This window comes from Galeopterus variegatus, unplaced genomic scaffold (genome assembly GCF_000696425.1).
Source record: "Galeopterus variegatus unplaced genomic scaffold, G_variegatus-3.0.2 Scaffold1910, whole genome shotgun sequence".
NCBI lineage: Eukaryota > Metazoa > Chordata > Mammalia > Dermoptera > Cynocephalidae > Galeopterus > Galeopterus variegatus.
The window spans coordinates 152,925-171,467 of NW_007728021.1; the positions used below are offsets into that span (position 1 = coordinate 152,925).

At 54.5% G+C, this 18,543-nt stretch overlaps 2 protein-coding genes and 1 pseudogene across 2 annotated transcripts in view; 1 reads left to right on the plus strand and 2 right to left on the minus strand.

Moving 5' to 3' along the window:
• The window catches only part of FMNL1 (formin-like 1), a 16,484-nt gene extending 11,631 nt beyond the window's left edge, over window positions 1-4,853 (plus strand). Inside the window, exons 14-25 of the mRNA XM_008579549.1 lie at window positions 6-164; window positions 349-473; window positions 1,123-1,325; window positions 1,772-2,006; window positions 2,157-2,225; window positions 2,778-2,858; window positions 2,940-3,069; window positions 3,227-3,390; window positions 3,656-3,757; window positions 3,891-3,986; window positions 4,237-4,357; window positions 4,524-4,853. Of these exons, the coding sequence (XP_008577771.1) occupies window positions 6-164; window positions 349-473; window positions 1,123-1,325; window positions 1,772-2,006; window positions 2,157-2,225; window positions 2,778-2,858; window positions 2,940-3,069; window positions 3,227-3,390; window positions 3,656-3,757; window positions 3,891-3,986; window positions 4,237-4,357; window positions 4,524-4,615 (1,577 nt within the window). The 3' untranslated portion in view covers window positions 4,616-4,853. The remainder of the gene's footprint in view (window positions 1-5; window positions 165-348; window positions 474-1,122; window positions 1,326-1,771; window positions 2,007-2,156; window positions 2,226-2,777; window positions 2,859-2,939; window positions 3,070-3,226; window positions 3,391-3,655; window positions 3,758-3,890; window positions 3,987-4,236; window positions 4,358-4,523) is intronic.
• Window positions 4,854-5,355: 502 nt separating this feature from the next.
• On the minus strand, window positions 5,356-11,711 carry LOC103596000 (annotated as a pseudogene).
• A 2,037-nt stretch (window positions 11,712-13,748) lies between these two features.
• Window positions 13,749-16,802, minus strand: SPATA32 (spermatogenesis associated 32). Its single transcript, XM_008579552.1, has 4 exons — window positions 16,738-16,802; window positions 16,493-16,547; window positions 14,400-15,343; window positions 13,749-13,833 (listed from the first exon to the last, which is right to left on the minus strand). The coding sequence occupies exons 1-4, from the start codon at window positions 16,800-16,802 to the stop codon at window positions 13,749-13,751; spliced, it is 1,149 nt and encodes a 382-aa protein (XP_008577774.1).
• Window positions 16,803-18,543: the final 1,741 nt, after the last annotated feature.

Here is an 18,543-nt window from a genome sequence, read left to right on the forward strand (position 1 = left end):
CCCAGAGCCCCCACCTGCGCCGCCGCTGCCGGGAGACCTGCCGCCCCCACCCCCGCCACCCCCGCCACCGCCCGGCACTGACGGGCCAGTGCCTCCGCCGCCCCCACCGCCTCCAGGAGGTCCCTCTGATGCCCTTGGAGGGCCCGGCCTAGAGATGGGCCCAGGTGAGTGGAGTGGACCGCCTGGGGCGCAGGGCTGGCGGGAGATTTAGGGAGGGGCCGGGTCTCAGTGTCCTCCAGGACCCTCTGTCTGGGGGTCTCCTACGGCCTCCTGCCTGCCCTGTCAGGCCTCGCTGGGTCCCCGTTCCCTCCAGCGCGTCCCGCGCTCACCACTCCCTCCTTATCTCAGGAGTGAAGGCCAAGAAACCCATCCAGACCAAGTTCCGAATGCCACTCTTAAACTGGGTGGCCCTGAAACCCAGCCAGATCACCGGCACTGTCTTCACAGAGCTTAACGACGAGAAGGTGCTGCAGGTGAGTGTGGCTCTGCCTCGCTCCCAGCGGGGGCACCAGAGGAGGATGGGACTTGCCTGATCATGCTCCGCACCGGGAGTGGTCATCTACTCCACCCCATCGCACAGATGAGGATGGGGAGGCCCAGGGAAAAGCGAACTGGACTGGTGCATCTGGCAGGCAGTATCCTGACTCCCCTGGAGGCTCTGTCCTCCATCCCTGCAGAGGGCACATCCCTCCCTCAAGTCTCACCTCCCTTCTTGCTCTTTTCCCACCGCCTTCCCACAGACAACCAGGGCCTCCGCCCTCCCGATTCCACTCTGTTTTCCAGAAGGGATGTGTTCTCTTGCCTCTAGGCCATTGCTCACACTGTTCTCTGCCCAGAATGCTCTTCCCTTTCCCCTTTTTGACTGCTGGCCAATTCAGCACTTCCTTCAGCTTTAGTGGCCCCAAGTCTGGGTCCTCTGGGTTGTCTGGTTGTCTTTCTCCTCCTCCTCCCTGATGCTTCCCCTGTATCCTGATCGGGGCCCGTCAATCTTGTTACTCTTGTTTCTCTGCTGGTGGCCTGGTAAGGGCCAGATCAGTGGCTCTAGCACTGAGCACAGTGCTCAGCCAGGAGTAGGCCAGGTCTTGGCCCCACCCAGCCCACCATCTCTCCCTGCACCCTCAGGAACTGGACATGAGTGACTTCGAGGAGCAGTTCAAGACCAAGTCCCAAGGCCCCAGCCTGGATCTCAGTGCCCTCAAGGGTAAGGCAGCCCAGAAGGCCCCCAGCAAGGCAACACTCATCGAGGCCAACCGGGCCAAGAACTTGGCCATTACCCTGCGCAAGGGCAACCTGGGGGCTGACCGCATCTGCCAGGCCATTGAGGCGTAAGTACCCCTCCCCTGGGCTTGTGGGCAGCCCTGCCCCTCTGCTAGGCCGGGGTCATCAGGCCGATCTAGTAAAAGAGCCTCTGCTGGGGGACAGAGCCCATCAAGCTTCATACAACCCTGGTCAGGGAACTCTGTCCCCATTTTTGGGCTGAGAAAACTGAGGACCTCCTGTGAGGCCATGCCTCGATTGGGATGTCCCCGTACCCTCCCTGCCTCTTTGCCCAGCTGTGGGCACTCAGGCTTAGGGATTTACAGATGAGCACCTGCCACCCATGTCTGATGGGGACCGGGGCTTCCCTTGACTTTGACCTCTTATTCTCTGAAGCTGTTGGCAAATAGTAAATATTGAAGTTCATTTATTCCATCAAGGGGGTGGGTAGTCTGTTGTCAGGAACCAGAGGGTGTGGGGTGATTACCCACTCTCCTCTCCCCTCCACACACAGCTATGACCTGCAGTCTCTCAGCCTGGACTTCCTGGAGCTTTTGACCCGCTTCTTGCCCACGGAGTACGAGCGCAGCCTCATTGCCCGCTTCGAGCGGGAGCAGCGGCCGCTAGAGGAGCTGTCGGAGGAGGACCACTTCATGCTGCGCTTCAGCCGCATCCCGCGTCTGCCTGAGCGCATGGCCACGCTCACCTTTCTGGGCAACTTCCTGGACACAGCCCAGCTGCTCATGCCGGTGTGGGCGGGGCGGGCAGGGCGGTGGCACCTGGGTTGGGGATGGGGTAGAGGTAGCTCCCAGCCTGGGCTCCAAGGGGGCATCTGGGAGTACTGAGCCTCCTGATGGAGGAGGCTCCATCTTACCTCACCTCCCCCATCTCACCCCCAGCAACTGAATGCCGTCATCGCAGCCTCAATGTCCATCAAGTCCTCTGACAAACTCCGCCAGATCCTGGAGGTGAGAGCCTGTTCTGGGTAGTATGAGGAGACCCTGCTGGTGGCCTGGTCCTGCCCACCTAGGATGCAACAAAGATAATGCTCCCACTTCTCACATACGTGCTCAGAAGGAGCAAGCGAAGGCAGGGACCGGGGTTTGGGAATAGGCTGCAGCAGCCTTGTCTATAACAGCATACCTGACACCCTGCCTAAGGGGTCAGCCCCTCTGGGGATTGCTGTGTGAGTTGCAGAGCACCCACACCAGCTCAGGGGAGTGTCCGGGGACCAGTGGAAATGGCATCAGAAAGGCAGTGATCCACGTCCTAGGAGGGGGTGTTGGCAACAGTTTTGGGTTGGACTAGCAGACAAAAAACTGGGTGCGTCCATGGTGATAACAGTGCACATGGGTGAGACACATATACACACACGTCCATGTGTCATGGACCTGACCGATCTGTGCAGAATACAGGGGGGCTGAGTGTGTGGGGCTTGCTTCTTGCCACCTTTTCTCCTCCTTGTGCAACATATACTTAAGCCCCAGCACCCTCCTGAGTCTCTCCCCTGCCTCCCCCAGATCGTCCTGGCCTTCGGCAACTACATGAACAGCAGCAAGCGTGGAGCAGCCTACGGCTTCCGGCTCCAGAGTCTGGATGTGGTGAGGACGATGAAGAGGGGTCCCTGGCCTGGTGGTGGGGGCTGGCTGGTGGCTTGTGGCTTATAACAGGTCCTTGTGCAGCTGTTGGAGATGAAGTCGACTGACCGCAAGCAGACACTGCTGCACTACCTGGTGAAGGTCATTGCTGAGAAGTACCCACAGCTCACAGGCTTCTACAGTGACCTACACTTCTTGGATAAGGCGGGCTCAGGTATGGGGCACCCAGGTCCTTGAGTGGGGGCAGGGGCTCAGCCCTGGAGCCACCAGGCTGATGCGGGTTGGGAGAAAGCAAGGGGACCATAGGATGAAACGGGGTGGGAGTGTTGCCTCTGATCCCCTGACTCTCTCCTGCCCTCCCCTCCACCCAGTGTCCCTGGACAGTGTCCTGGGGGATGTGCGCTCCTTGCAGCGAGGCCTGGAGTTGACGCAGCGAGAGTTTGTGCGGCAGGATGACTGTGTGGTGCTCAAGGAGTTTCTGAGGACCAACTCGCCCACCATGGACAAGCTGCTGGCAGACAGCAAGACTGCTCAGGTGGCCTGGGGCTGCCCGGCCCTGGAGGAGGGGAGGTGGGCTGGGGCACAAAGGAGTACTTGCCACTGGGGCACTAGGCAGGGGTGTGTAGCCAAAGGCCTGGAGAGGCCTGGCCATAGCTGGGACCCCTTGGGGGGATGGAGCAGGAGTGAGGGGCCATCCTGCCTGAAGGAGCAGAGATGAGGTGGCTAGTGTCCTAAGGGGTAGAGAGCAGTGTCCGGCTCTGAGGAGTCCATGTTGTGGGGCTGACCGGTGGTGCCTGCAGGAGGCCTACGAGTCTGTGGTGGAGTACTTCGGAGAGAACCCCAAGACCACGTCCCCGAGCCTGTTCTTTTCCCTCTTTAGCCGCTTTGTCAAGGCCTACAAGGTATGTATGTCTGGGGGGTGGGCTGGGAACCCTGCAGGGCACTGACGCCCCTCCACATGGGCTGCTTCTGTCTAGGGGGTGGGATAGGGAAGTAGGCAGGGCTAGCCTCATGGCGACCCACTTGGCCCCTCAGAAAGCTGAGCAGGAGGTGGAACAGTGGAAGAAAGAAGCTGCTGCCCAGGAGGCAGGCACTGACACCCCAGGCAGAGGGGAGCACCCAGCACCCAAGGTAGGCAGCTGCCCCTGAGCCTGGCACTGCAATGCAGGGATGGTGGTATCCTCATCCCTCTCTGGCACCACCCCACACCCTCACTGTTACAGGCAAACCCTGCCCAAGGTGAGGTCAGTGCCCCAGGAGCCTGGGATGAGAATGGGTTCCTTCTGCTCAAGCCAGCTGTCATTGCTGTGGGGGACCAGGCAGACAGATGTTCTAGGGTTTGGTGGGGTGGGGGGATCCTGGAGCTATATATCCCCCTCAGTCCCCACCCAAGGTCCGGCGACAACAGATGGACCTCATCTCTGAGCTGAAACGGAAGCAGCAGAAGGAGCCACTCATCTACGAGAGTGACCGCGATGGGGCCATTGAAGACATCATCACAGGTAAGGGCTTGGTCAGGCCTCTGTCCCATCCTCAGTCTGTCCTTCTATGCTGTCCTCTGTTCAACCCCTCCACTCCTGGGGATCTGGCTGCCTCACTGCCTCTGGCTACCTTTGCTGTTTTTCTTTCCTTTTTCCTTTCTCTATCCCCTCCTCCCCACCCCCTCAGTGCTCAAGACCGTGCCCTTCACGGCCCGCACCGGCAAGCGGACATCCCGGCTCCTCTGTGAGGCCAGCCTGGGAGAGGAGATGCCCCTCTAGCCCCCAGGTACCCAGCAGCCTGGACTCTGATCCCAGTGCTGCCCACAGTGGGAACTGAGTCATGCTGCCCTCTCCTGGGCCACTGCATGGCCGGGATGTTTGAGGGGGGGTCTGGAAAACATAAACAGTGCCCCCTCCCACATGCACACACCCTGGGTCCTTAGAAGGGTGAGCCTGTGCCCTGGAGCCATGGTCCCAGCTCTGGGCTGACTCCTGACTGGTAAATGTGTCTCTTCTGGCCGCCAGATCTGCGGAACCAGCCTTACATCCGCGCAGACACAGGCCGCCGCAGTGCTCGCCGGCGACCCCCGGGACCCCCCCTGCAGGTCACCTCTGACCTGTCACTGTAGCCACTATTTCTGCAGGTGGATTCTATTTCTGCTGTGGGCAGGCTCAATGAAGTTATTCCTCAGTTCGGCTGGGCCGGGCAGCCTCCTGCTCCACTGTGTTTGGCCATGGGCCCGCCTCAAATGGGCCGGCGCATCCTCCTCTTGCCACAGAGGGCACATTGCTGGCCCCTTCCCACCAATGCTGCTTGCAGCAATTCCCGCCTGCCACAGTCCCCCACCAATAGCCATACTTAGACTCAGCAGGAGCCTGACCTGTAACTTATAAAGTGCACCTCGTCCCCCCACCCCCGCAAGCCCCACGGACCTTATTTTTATACAAGATTAATAAAGATGTTTGCAATGATCCGCGTCCGCTCCGTGCCCAGCCCCACCACGCGCAGCCTGTTTCTCTCAGCAAACGCTTTCCTTGTACACGCTCTTCATAGCAGGTCTGGGCAAACAAGCTGGCAACGGGGAGAAGGGCTGCTTCTGTGCTAGAGCTGGGGGGGAGGGAGACAGCTTCGAGGGGCGCATATGCCCTAGTGGCTGGCCCACGAATCCTGCGGGAGGGCAGAGGGGCGTGCGAGGGTCGAGCGGGCAGCTCAGGATGGACCCACGCCGGGGTGGCACCATCTCAGTCCGCTTTCCTGCTGCCCCGTCCCATTTCAGCCCGTCCTGTCTCTTACCTGGGTGCGCCGTCCTTTCGCCGGGTGCTGCCTGAGTCACTCCCATCTCTGCCGGCCCCGCCCCATTTCTTTCGATCCTGCTCCCACTTTTCGCCTGCCGCGCCCCTGCCCGCCGGTCGCGCCCTATCTGGGCGTCCCGCCTCCGCGCCGTGTGCCCCGCCCCTTTCTCCCCAGCCCCCTCCCACCCCGCGCACGCCCCGCCCCTCATCTGCATGCCCCTCCCCGCCCGGCTCAGAGCGGTCGCAGGTTGGACGGGCGCTTGGGGCGGCCGGACTGGGAGCGTTTGGGAAGTCGCACTGCGGGACTGGGGCGGGGCTCCGCGTCCTGCGTTCCGGCTGCGTCCGCCCCGCCACCGGGGGTCTCTGAGAGCAGGGGCTGCGCGCACCTGGGGCGAGCACCGGGAACGAGGAAGAGGAGTGACTGGGAGAGTCCCCCCTCCCGCCGGTCCGCACCCCCCGGCCCCCCCTCGAAGTTATTACGCGCACGCCCCGCCCCTCATCTGCATGCCCCTCCCCGCCCGGCTCAGAGCGGTCGCAGGTTGGACGGGCGCTTGGGGCGGCCGGACTGGGAGCGTTTGGGAAGTCGCACTGCGGGACTGGGGCGGGGCTCCGCGTCCTGCGTTCCGGCTGCGTCCGCCCCGCCACCGGGGGTCTCTGAGAGCAGGGGCTGCGCGCACCTGGGGCGAGCACCGGGAACGAGGAAGAGGAGTGACTGGGAGAGTCCCCCCTCCCGCCGGTCCGCACCCTCCGGCCCCCACTCCCGCGCAGCCAGGGGCGCACCTGCTTTGTACAGTCTGTGCAGGGAGCGCGCCAGCTCGTGGCTGGAGAGGCCGCCGACGCGCGCGGGGCGGCCGGGGCCGCGGTACCAGCCCCTCCAGTCTGGACTCAGCCGCAGAGCCCGCTGCTTCTTCGAGTAGTAGCTTGGAGACGAAAGGTGGGGCAGCCGCCTCAGATGCCACCTCCCCCAGTCCTCTCCATCTCACGGGTGGGGAAACCAAAGCAAGACAGGAAGACGTCTTTGGTCAGGGGCGAGTTGGGGCCCAGGAAACTGACTCAGAATTCAGGGTCCCGTCTCCGGAGCGGCAACATCAGGGGCTCCCTGCACAGGGCAGGGTCTGAGGCCCCCATTCTGGGCCTGGCAGCTGGGTACGGTTGTGCCCACTTCATCATCTCCTGCACCGACTTGGAGGGCACAAAGCCCTGGTTCAGCAGCTTGAACACCATTTCTAAGAAGAGGGTCTGCAGGCCCTGGGGAGGGGGGCGGTGTCACAGAACCGACTGCCCCTCACCTGGCCTGGGGGACAAAGGACATGGGGGGAGGGTGAGGAGGGACTTCCTGCAGGCCAGGCCCACTCCAGCCCCACCAGCCTTGCCCCTCACCCATGCACTGAGCCAAGCGGTGGTTGTCAGCGAGGACACCCAGGAAGACTTCGAAGCCTATGATTCCATCACCTGGGAAGAGAGAGATGAGAGGGGGGTGCTATGGTTCCTGCCCCTGCAGAAGGCCCGCCCTGCATGCACGTTAGGGGCTTGCCAGTAGTTCTAGGTGTTACAGAATCCATCTTGCCTCTAGCCAAGCGTAGACCCCAGTTTGAGTAGGGGAGAAATAGCCCTTGCCTTGGGGCAGCCCAAGTCAGCATAGGGATGAACACAGAAGCAATGTTTAAGGGCCATGGGATAGGTGTGTTCATCAGGGCAGGCTTCCTGGAAGAGGGAATGTTAAAATAGGGCCAGGCCAGGGATTCTGTGGTCAGGGGAGGCATTCTTCAGGAGAATGCCTGGAGGTGGGAGAGAACAAGAGGGTAGGGACGGGGCACCCATCCTCCAAGTCTGCCTGCCGCAGAGCCTCACACATCTCCCGTGGACTCAGCTGGATACCCACACTGTGCAGGGCCACTTTTATGCTGTGCATATCCCCAGTGCCTGTTGGGTTGGAGCTGAACAGTTTGAAGATATCCTGGAAGGCTGAGGGTAGAGAGGGGGGCAGGCAGCAAGGTCAAACACCCACTCTAGCTCAGGTAGGACTGACGACTTGGACCATTGCAACTCCCTGGGTGGCTGCTGTGTGTTGGCGCTTGTGAAGTTTTCACTCAATCCTCATGTCCAAAATTCATGTTTGGACATTTTTGTATAAAAAAAGAAACTCATGTGTAAGGTCATGCCTGGCAGTCTGGATCTGGAGCTACAGTGCTCTGGAGCCCTGCTGGTGCCTGGCATGTAGCAGGCACTGACAATTGTTGATGAATAAAATGATTTGCTTTGAGGGGCCGCTGCCATGATCAGGACATGATCTTTGGAGAGCATTGGGACAGTTCCTTCTACCTCTACCCCCAAAGCCCCAGACCCCAGGTGGGCATGAGAACTTGGATTTTTTTTCTCCATCTTTTCTCCCCCTTTCCTTCCTCCCTTCCTCCTTTACATTCTGTTCATCCCTCTATCCATCCATCCATCCAAATCCCTTCATTCACTATTCACCAGTCCATCTAGTTTTCTTTTTCTTCCCTCCATCCTTTACACAAACACACACACACATTTCTGAGGCCAAACACATCAGTGAGCCGTAGGGTTATAGAGATGAGCAAACTAGACTGGTGTGGAGGGAAGGTTACAAACACTGGCTTCTTGCAGTGACCCCAGCTTCAGGGCAGGCAACTCCTTGTAGTTCTGCCTTGAGCATCCCCTAATTTTCCTCCCCACTCCCTGCCTTGGGGCCCTTACCTGCCAGCTGCTGGGGTGTCAGGGGTAGTACGTTCTCATCTGTCAAGCTGCCCCAGAGGGAAGAGGTTGGAAAGGCCTTTGCACCTGCTGCAGAGAGATGCCAGGGCCAGGCAGGCTTTACCCCAAACCCAGCACGCAGGCCTGGTCTCCCGTCCCTGCCCTCACCTCTGAGACTCAGTAACTGGCCTGGGCCATGCTGAACGGGTAGCTGCAGTGCCCTTAAATTCCCTTGCCCTCCGTGGGGCATGCTGAGCCTTTGTGGCCACGGCTGCTGCTGTCTCCATGGGGGTCAGCTGGGGAGTACGCAGCCGCAGCCTCCCCTTTTACATCCTGCCGGCCTGCTCTTCCTCTCCTTGATCTCATGTGAGCAGCTTTTGAGGCTTCTCTGGAGGCTTTAGAGGCAGGGAGAAGATAGGGCAGAGGGGCCCAGCCCACTCAAGTGCTCAGACTCCAGGGGACCTGGGACCAGGCCTCTGAGCAAGTAGTTCTACCTCCTTCCAGGATTCTCTATACCAGCCTTCGATCCAGGGGATTTTGGGGGCAGGGCTGGGCCAGTGATCTCCCCAACCCTGGATGAGGGAGAAGGACCCTTGTCCAGCCCTGGTCACCTATTTGATCTCTGTGCTGATGGGGATCTTTTGGTCTTCTGCCCTCTGCTGCCTGAAAGGCAGAGTCGCAGACTCTGAGCTGGTCCATTGCCCCAGACCTGCAGCCCCTAGGCTGCCTTTGTGGTGGATTTTAACATCTTTTGGCAGGAGGTGCACTCTCTCCCTCACCATAGGCCTGCTTCTCCCTGCTGGGACACCTACTGCTTTATTCTTTTGACTTTCTTCCTCCCTTAGGGCATCTGAATTTTTGACTCCCCTCTGGATGTTAAGTCAGGATGGCAGAAGCCTGGAGGGAGAAGCAGACCCCAGGGTCCTGAATCCAGAGGACAGGAAGGCCAGGTCCAGCCCAGTACAAACCCATCTTACCACATTTAAAAAAATATTTCAGGAAACCTTAACAAATTTAAAAGAATAATATTGTGAATGTAACTAGTGCCACTGAATTGTATACCTACAAATGGCTAAATGGTAAATTGCATGTTATATATATCTCACCACAATTTATAAAATTTAATAACTTAATATACTGAAAACCACTGAACTGTACACTTTAAATGAGTGAATTGTATTATATACAGCTATCTCAATAAATTTGTTAAAAAGCCACAAAAAAATCAAAAAGATCCCACAATGTTTGCTCTCAGATCACAGTGTAATTAAAATAGAAATCACTAACAGAAAGAGAGCTGGAAAAATCTCAAAATACTTGGAGATTAAATAACACATTTCTAAATAATACATGGGTCAAAGAAGAATCTCAAGAGAAATTTTAAAATATTTTGAACCAAAATGAAGATGAAAATACAACTTATTCCAAATTTGTGGGATGCAGCAAAAGCAGTGCTTAGAGGGAATTTTATAGCATTGAATGCATATTTTAGAAAAAGAGAAAGATCTAAAATCAATAAGTTTCCACCTTAGGAGACTAGGAAAAGAAGAGCAAATTAATTCTAAAGTAAGCAAAATTAAAGTAGTAAAAATTAGAGCAGAATCAATGAAATTGAAAGCAGGAAATCAACAGAGAAAAAAATCAACAAACCCAAAACTAGTTCTTTAAAAAGATCAGTGAAATCAATAAGACTCTAGCTAGGCTAACTAAATTTTTAAAAAGGAGAAAAGACAAAAATTACTAATATCAGATATCACGGACATTTGAAGGATAATAAAGGAATATTATGAATAACTCCATGCCTACAAATTTGATAACCTAGATAAAATGGACCAATTCCTTGAAAAACACCATTTGTCAAAACTCACACACAAAGAAAGAAACAATCTGAATAGGCCTGTATCTATAAAAGAAATTGAATCAATAATTAACAACCTTCTAAAACAGAGAACACCAGGTTCACATGGGCTGACTGGTGAGTTCTACCAAACATTTAAGGAAGAAATTTTACCATTTCTCTACAATCTCTTTCAGAAGATGGACATCAAGGGACTGGATCCTAACTCATCCTATAAGACCAGCATTAACCTAATACCAAAACCAGAAAAAGGTATTACCAGCAAACAAATCTACAGATCAATATTTCTCAGGAACACAGATGTCAAAATCTTCAACAAAATAGTAGTAAATTGAATCCAGCAATGTATAAAAAGAATTATACCTCACGACCAAGTGGGATTTATCCCAGGAATGGAAGGCTGGTTCAATATTTGAGGCTCAATGAATGTAATCCATTACATTGACAGGTGAAAGAAGAAAAATCACATGATTATATGAACAAATGCAGAAAAAACATTTGACAACTCTAACATCCATTCACAATAAAAACTCTCAGTAAATTAGGAACATGAGAATGTCAACTTAATAAAGAACATCTACAAAAACCCTACAGTTAACATAACACCTAGTGGTGAGAAATTTGAAGCCTTCCTGCTAAGACTATGAACAAGGCAAAGATGACCCCTCTTTAATGCCCCTCTTTAAATATCACCGCTCTTTAAAATTGTATTGGAAGTCTTAGCTAATGCAACAAGACTACAGAAGGAAGTAAAAGGTACACAGATCTGGAAGGAAGAAATGAAACTGTCTTTATTCACAGATGACCTGATTGTTATCCACATCCAAAAATCAATCTAGACACAGACCTTCTAGACACAGACCTTACACCATTCACAAAAATTAACTCAAATAGATCATAGGCCTAAATGTGAAACACAAAACTATAAAACTCCTAGAAGATAACATAGGAGATAACCTAATTAAGCACAGATATGGCAATGGCTTTTTAGATATTACACCAAAGACATGATCAGCTGGACTTCGTTAAAATTTAAAACGTCAGGCAGGGCTGGCTCAGTTGGCTAGAGCATAGTGCTGATAACACCAGGGTGCAGGGTTCAATGCCTATACCTGCCAGCTGCCAAAATAAATAAATAAATAAATAAAAATACTTTCTGCTCAGCAAAAGAGAATGTCAAGAGAATGAGAAGATAAGCTACAGCCTAAGAAAAAATATTTGCAAAAAGACACATTTGATAAAGGACTGTTATCCAAAATATACAAATAACTCTTAAAACTCAACACTACAAAACTGAACAACTGGGCAAAAGATCTGGACAGACAGCTCACTAAAGAATATATACAAATGGAAATAAGCCTATGAAACATGTTCAACGTCATACGTCATTGGAGAACTGCAAATTAAAACAACGAGGTACCACTACACACCTGTGAGCATATCAAACTCCAGAACACGGACAACACCCAGTGCTGGTGAGGACGTGGGACAATAGGAGCTCCCATTCATTGCTGGTGGGAATGCAAAATGGCGCAGCCACTCCGGGAGACAGTTTGGCAGTTTCTTACAAAAGCATGCATACCCTTACCATATGATCCAGCAATTGTGCCCTTGGTATTTACTCAAATGATCTGAAAACTTACGTCCACACAAAAACCCTCATGTGGATGTTCATAGCAGCTTTATCCATTATTGCCAGAACTTGGAAACAACCACGATGTCCTTCAGTAGGTGAATGGATAAGTGAGACAATGGGATATTATTCAGCGCTAAAAAGAAAAGAGCTATCAAGCCGCAAGAATACATGGAGGAAACTTGAATGCATTTTAGTAGGTGAAAGAAGCCGATCTGAAAAGGCTACATACCGTATGATTACAAATATATAACGTTCTGGAAGCGGTAAAGCTGTAGAGACAGTAAAAGTACCAGCGGTTGCCAGGGGTTAGGGAGGGAGAGATGAATAGGAGAAGCACGGAGGGTTTTTAGGGCAGTGAAACTACCCTGTATGAGACTTTAATGGTGGATACGTTATTATACATTTGTCCAATCCCATAGAATGTACAACACCAGGAGTGAACCCTCGTGTAAACTACGGGCTTTGGGTGACGATGACGCGTTCATTGATTGTAACAGATGCACCGCTCTGTGCGCAGGATGTGGACAGTGAGGGAGGAGGTTGCATGTGGGTGGGGATGGGGCATATGGGAACTCTCTGTACTTTCCACTCAATTTTGCTGCAAACCTTAAACTCCTCTAAAAAGTAAAGTTTATTAAAAAAACACACTCCAGAAGATGAATCCTTAAAGCCTGATGAAACGCCTTGCTCGGTGCCCCCCAGACACTGAGCTCTGCATTTCCTCCTTGTCCCTCCCAGCCTCCTGTCCCCTTCTCTTTCTGGCCCCGGCCCATTCTTAACAGCTTACTCCTTCCTAATCCCACTCTCCAGGCCCTGGGCACCTCTCTCCTTGGGCCCCTTCCTAATCCCACTCTCCAGGCCCTGGGCACCTCTCTCCTTGGGCCCCTTCCACGGCTGGGGCAGGCTCTTGCAGATCTGCAGGGCTGGGCTTTCACTTGCGGGGCTCCTGGGGCCCAGAGTGGGTCATGAGGCTGACCAGGGCCCAAGTCATGGCATGACCTCCCCTTTTCTTTCTCCGAGACTTCCCTCTCCACACCCGTGTCCGTCCCTATAATCCCAATTCCCTTCCTTCCTTTGCTGCCACCTCTCCTCTGCCAGAAGCTTCCTTACATTGCCCGACCTCTGGGCCTCCAAGGCCAAACCCCGGATGTGGGGAGGCTTGTGCACCTGTGTGCATGCTTTGTATATGTGACTGGGTCACAGGCACACGTGTGCGGGGCATATGCGGAGCGTGCTTGCTCTGCCTGCATATGTGGACGTGTCATGTGAGTGCTGTGCGTGTGACGTGCTGGTCAGCTGGTGATGTGTATGTGCATGCACGTGCACATCTGGGTTGTGTGGAGATGTGCACCATTACCCATGGACTCTCCCCTACATTTTGAGGAAGCTCCAGCTCATGGCTGTGGCCCCGAGGACCAGTCCTTTGGCCCCTTTTTCCCCTCCTTCAAGCCCCTGGACAGTGTCCCTTCCCCTGCCAGGTCATCCCTGTGGAGAGAGGCTTCAGACTTGCTTTCTTGCCTGCCCAGTGCCACCCCCAGGAGGCCATCTCCTCAGATGATCCCAACATGTCCCTGGCTTCAGGACAAGATAAAGTCCCATTCAGCATCATAGGGGGCATGGGGGCCTCCCCAAGGCTCTCTGTGAGGTTTTCCTGCTGGCCTAGAGTCTGGCTAATGGGGAGTGACATGGAGCTTGCCCATGGGGAGTGAACAGAGGTGAGACAAGTGGCCAGGAACAGGGTCAGCATTACCCTCAGGGGGCAGGTGGGGGTGGGGAAGCTGAAAACAGGGTGGGATTCCAAAAAAACGAGACCAGGATACGGCAGCCAAGTGAGCTCACTGGTCCAGGAGAGTTTGCACAAAAAGTCTGAGCCAGGGGCCAGCACTGGAGGCTTTACTGGTTTTGTCTAGTCACTTCTCTGGGGTAGTGGGGGATGACACCTTAAAATGGATTTTCAGGAATAATGGATTCCCTTTCTTGGTTCCCGGTACTGAGCTGCAACACAAAAGAGAGAGTGTCACTTGGGCCTCAGAGGGAAGGTTGGGGGGAGGCGGAGCACAGAGGCCTCTCTGAGGAGGTCACTGGGGGTGAGAGGGCCTTGTCCTGCTGCATACTGCTGGGCAGGTGCCTTTTTGTTCTGTGTCCATTCATCACCAAGAAGCAGGGATACTGGAGGACCCTGCCCCTTCATTCTCCCCTTGACAGAAGTGTCCAGGCTGGGGCCATCAGGCTCTCAGCAGGGCAGAACTAGCCAGAGCATTGGATGGAGGTGAGGCTACTCCCCCTGGCTGGGAAGCTTCATAATGCTGGCATGGCCCTTCCCACTTTGACCCCAGGTCCCTGCCCTAGCCCTGGAGTGCTCACCCTTCATTGTCCCCAGGCCACCTCTGGCCCTGGCCTTTGGACTGCATCTCAGTCCACCGGAAACTTGTTTCCAGCAGCCTTTATGAGGTCACCGAGTTGAGGCATCACAGCCCGTCATTCCACTGGTTCCCCCCCACCCCCGACCTACCCATCCTAGCAGAGCCCTCACAGGGGAGCTGTGGGTTGGCCTCACTTACTCTTCCTTGGCTCCCTGCAGCTGTGGGGATATGGCTGGTGGCTGGAGAAGCTGCACTTCCCCTTCAATGGTGGCGCTCTTGACCCCCGGCTTACTAAAGTCAAGGTAAGAGCAAGGGAAGTGCTTGTCTGCCTGATTCCAAGCTCTCTGTGGCTCCCCGGCTTCAGGTGGTTTTTCTGGCAGTGTCTCTGTGCATGTGTCCATAGTGGGCTCTGTAGAAGGCTCCATGGCCTTCTGAGGTGAAGCTTTGATCATGTGTCTCAAATTGGGCAAGTCCATCTTGCTGGAGGAGGACAGGGCCAGGGAAGATGCAAAGTTGATGAGCTCTGTCAGGCCAATGGCCTTGGGGAGACTGGGGGAGGACAGGCAGGGGTTTGCTGGCGGCTGGGAGTTTGTGGCTGCAAGAGCTGGATGGACGTTGGGGGTCTGGAGCTGCTGCTTGGAGCACAAGGTGTCCATGGGGACAGACACTTGGCCCGGCTGGCTGGTCTTGCTTGCACTGCTTTCATTGACCTGCATGTTTACTGACCGTTGCAGACTGTGTTCTGAGGCCTGGATGAGCTTGTTGGCTGAGAAGAGGTGTTGGGAGGTCTGCACGCAGATGGAGTGATGTTTGATGGACATCTGGTCCTCCTCCATGGAACTCAGGTAGCTGGAGTTTGACTTCAAGCTCCACTGTGTAATGTTCTGTGGCATAAGCAGCCCCTCTGGGTAGGGGTTGACAGGCTCTATCCTGTACCCCTGCTGCTCATGGTCTTTGTCGCAGGGCTCCACGTCCTGCTGAGCTCCAGGCTTGGCTGTCGGGTACATGTCGGACTGCAGCAGGGCCTTGAGGTCCAGTTCCATCCCTAGGTCTGCCTCCGGCTCTGGGTCTGGGTCCGGGTATAGGTCCAGGTCTAGGTCCACTTTGGGTGGGGGCTCTTGTTCTGACAGTTCTTCCTCCAGCTGAAAGGTTTCCATTAAACACTGAGGAGGCAAGAGCTGGAGGTCCCTGTCCCCAAGGTCCTCCCTGGCACTGCATCTCCGCCCCAGCCCCACCTGGGTACTGCTCACTTCCTCCCGCACACTTGCCTCTTCTCAGAGACCCGCCTGGGCATGCGGGCAGGTCGTGAGGGTGGTGAGTGTCAGCGTGCCCACCCTGGCCTGGTACTAGGGTTCCAGGATTGTCAAAGAAGCCTGCCCCTTGCCCACCACCTCCCCACAAGAGGTGACCCTGCCCACTCCTGCCTTTATATCATCTTCCTCTTGTGCCATTGAAAGGTGGGACTGGTGTTGATGTTGGTTTAAGTCATTCCTAAGACAGGAGGAGACAGAATGTGTGATAAGGATCCATGGGATGGGTAGTGGGGCTTCAGGGAGAAAAGGGGGCCCTCAAGGCCACCTGTCTTGCACAGGGGCTGGCAAAAGTTCCCCAGCTCATTCACTTCCTTAGCTGTTCTCACTCCCACCAAGAATTCTGGAATGATATTCTCATACTTTAGTGAGCTAAATCCCTCACCCCCAGAGAGAGATTCCGTTGGTCGGGGGTGAGGCCCGTGAATCTTTGTTTTTATCAAGCTTTGCAGGTGAGCTGACACAGTTCACTTTGAGAACCAGTGCCCAGAAAGGGGCTCCCTACAGAGGGGAGAGCCCAGAGCAATGTCACCCCCAGCTGCCCACTCCCAGCTTGGCAGATCTGAACAGCCAGAGGGGTGGGTGGGCGTGCAGGCTTCCCCTGGTTCTTCTCAACCCTCAGTGCTCAGCTGTTGTGATTCCAGCTCTTTCCTCAGGCACCTGCTCACCCCCTCCTCGGACAGCTCTGTTCTCAGTGAGCAGGGCAGCGCTAAGGGGTCAGGTCCTATCCATGTCCCTGGGTCCTCCCCCCACCGCCCCTTCCTCCTCTAATGTCAGGGGCTGAAGGCAAAAACAGAAGGGGGATGGTAGACACCCCCTTCCCATCCCCAGCCTTTTGGCCTGGATACTGCCCTTGGGGAGATTTTGGAAATGGGCAAAATGGAGATCCTAGGTCGGGGAGTACATTGTGTCACAGGGTAAGGGTTGGAGGTCCTGGAGGGTTGGGGGTAGGTTCCATGGTGACGGGAGATTGATTCTCACTGTGTCTCCACGATTTGCACCGACTCCTTGCCACAGCAGGGAAATCCGCTGGCACCTGGCAGAGAGAAGGAGGTCAGGGCAGGGAGCTGCATTGCGGGGAGCAGACCTTGAGGGATTGTGGCACCAGGGCCGGAGGTGCCACTCCAGCCACCCCTCCCTCCGTCTCTCCCTTTCCCTCACTCGGCCTGGCTGGCCTCCCCTCTCCCATCCTGCCCTGTCTTCTCTTCCTTGTCAACTAGCCCTACCCTCCACGTCTACCTTCCTCCACCACCATCTTTGCCTCGCCTCCGCCTCTCCCAGACCCGTCCATAAGGGCGAACGCTAACGGCACTCCCTTCCATTGATCAGTGCTGCTGGACCCCAGGTTCATTTACCCAACGTCCCACAGCTGATCGTTGCTTAAGTGAGGATGTGAATAAAGTTTTGACTCAAGAATCTCTTCATTCCCTGTTCTCCCCAGAGACTGTACCTGAGTGGGGTCCCCATCCCACCCCAGGGCTGCCTTCCTTTTCTCCCTCCACTTCTGCTCCTCCACCTGCTTTCTCCACCCTCTCTGGGTCATCCGTCCCCAACACCAGGCCAAGGCCCCCAGCCCAGGTGCTTGACCTGAGGGGACGCCAACACCTCTCTTGTGATTTATGAGCTTGATCGCCCTCTGCAGAGGACACTGAGTGACTCCTCTGGGACCCGACCCTTCCCTTGATGCTTGTATCCTTTATCGCAGAAGCTGCTTCTTCATCCCCTGGGGCTGGGGCACCCGGCTGCCCCGTTCTCTGCTCCCCAGGCAGTGAATAGGGGTTGATGGTGGGACCACCACAGCAATCATGCCATCATGCAAGGTGGGTCCCTGTGAGCTGGGGTGTGGCAGGAAGTGACAGCCCTGGTTCTGGCTGAGAAGAATTGCTTCCAGGATTATATCAGAAGTAGAAGTTGCTGCACATCCTCCTAGAGATGTAGAGGGTGAGGGTGGGGTCCTTGCATGGCTGGTCCTGGGACTGGAATTTGGGCACATCCGTGTTTTCAGCCTGGGCCTGGGAGATCTTGGATCAGCTGAGTGGTGGGCTTTGGACAGGCCCCCCGATGGCCAGCTCAGTGGTCTCTTCAGAGCCCTTCACTTCCTCGACCACCATTCTCCCCTGGCTTCCTCACATCTCCCTTCTCCATCTCCAACTTCACCTGCCCCAAGAGCTGCTGTTCCCCAGGCTTCCAAACTCAGAACTTCTTTGCCTGTTTTACAAAATTTCCCTGGGCAATTTAATCAACATCCACAGTCTCAACCCTTCCCTAAATAGCAACTGGGTATGGACAGGAGGAGAAATTATTATGGTGTGAGCACTGGAGTTGGAAAAAAAAGTCTACGGTTGACTCAACTTGGGACCTCAGTGCCTGAGTTGGGAATGTTCTATCAGGGATTCAAGCGACATTCTGTAGTATATGAAATAATTTCAATTTCAAATGGTTTATTGCTAATATATAGAAATGTATTGATCTTGTATCCTGCAACCATGCTAAAATCTTATTGGTTCTAATAGCTTTTTTTGGTAGATTCTATAAGATTTTCTAGATAGAAAATAATGTCTGTGAATCAAGGCAATTTTACTTCTTCCTTCCCAATCTGGATGCCACATTTCCTTTTCTTGTCTTATTGCACTGGAAACAATCCCCATACAATGTTGACTAGAAGTAAGAGTGGACATCCTTGCTTTCTTTCTGAGATTAGGGGGAAAGCATTCAGTATTTCACCATTAAGTATATTGTTAGCTGCAGTTTTTTTCACAGATGCCATTTATTAGATTAAGGATGCTCCCTTTCCTAGTTTGCTTAGTTTTTTTTTTTTTTTTCCTTTTTTGTCTTTTTTCGTGTCCGGCAACGGATCGCAACCCTCAGTGTCGCACCCGCACCGGACCGGGACCGGCAACGGGATCGCAACCCTTGGTGTCGCGCCCGCACCTCGCTCAGCCAGTGAGCGGCCAGTCTGTATGTGGGATCCGAACCCTCGGCAGGAGCGCCGCTGCGCTCCCAAGCGGCGCACTGTAGCAGTGCGCCACCGG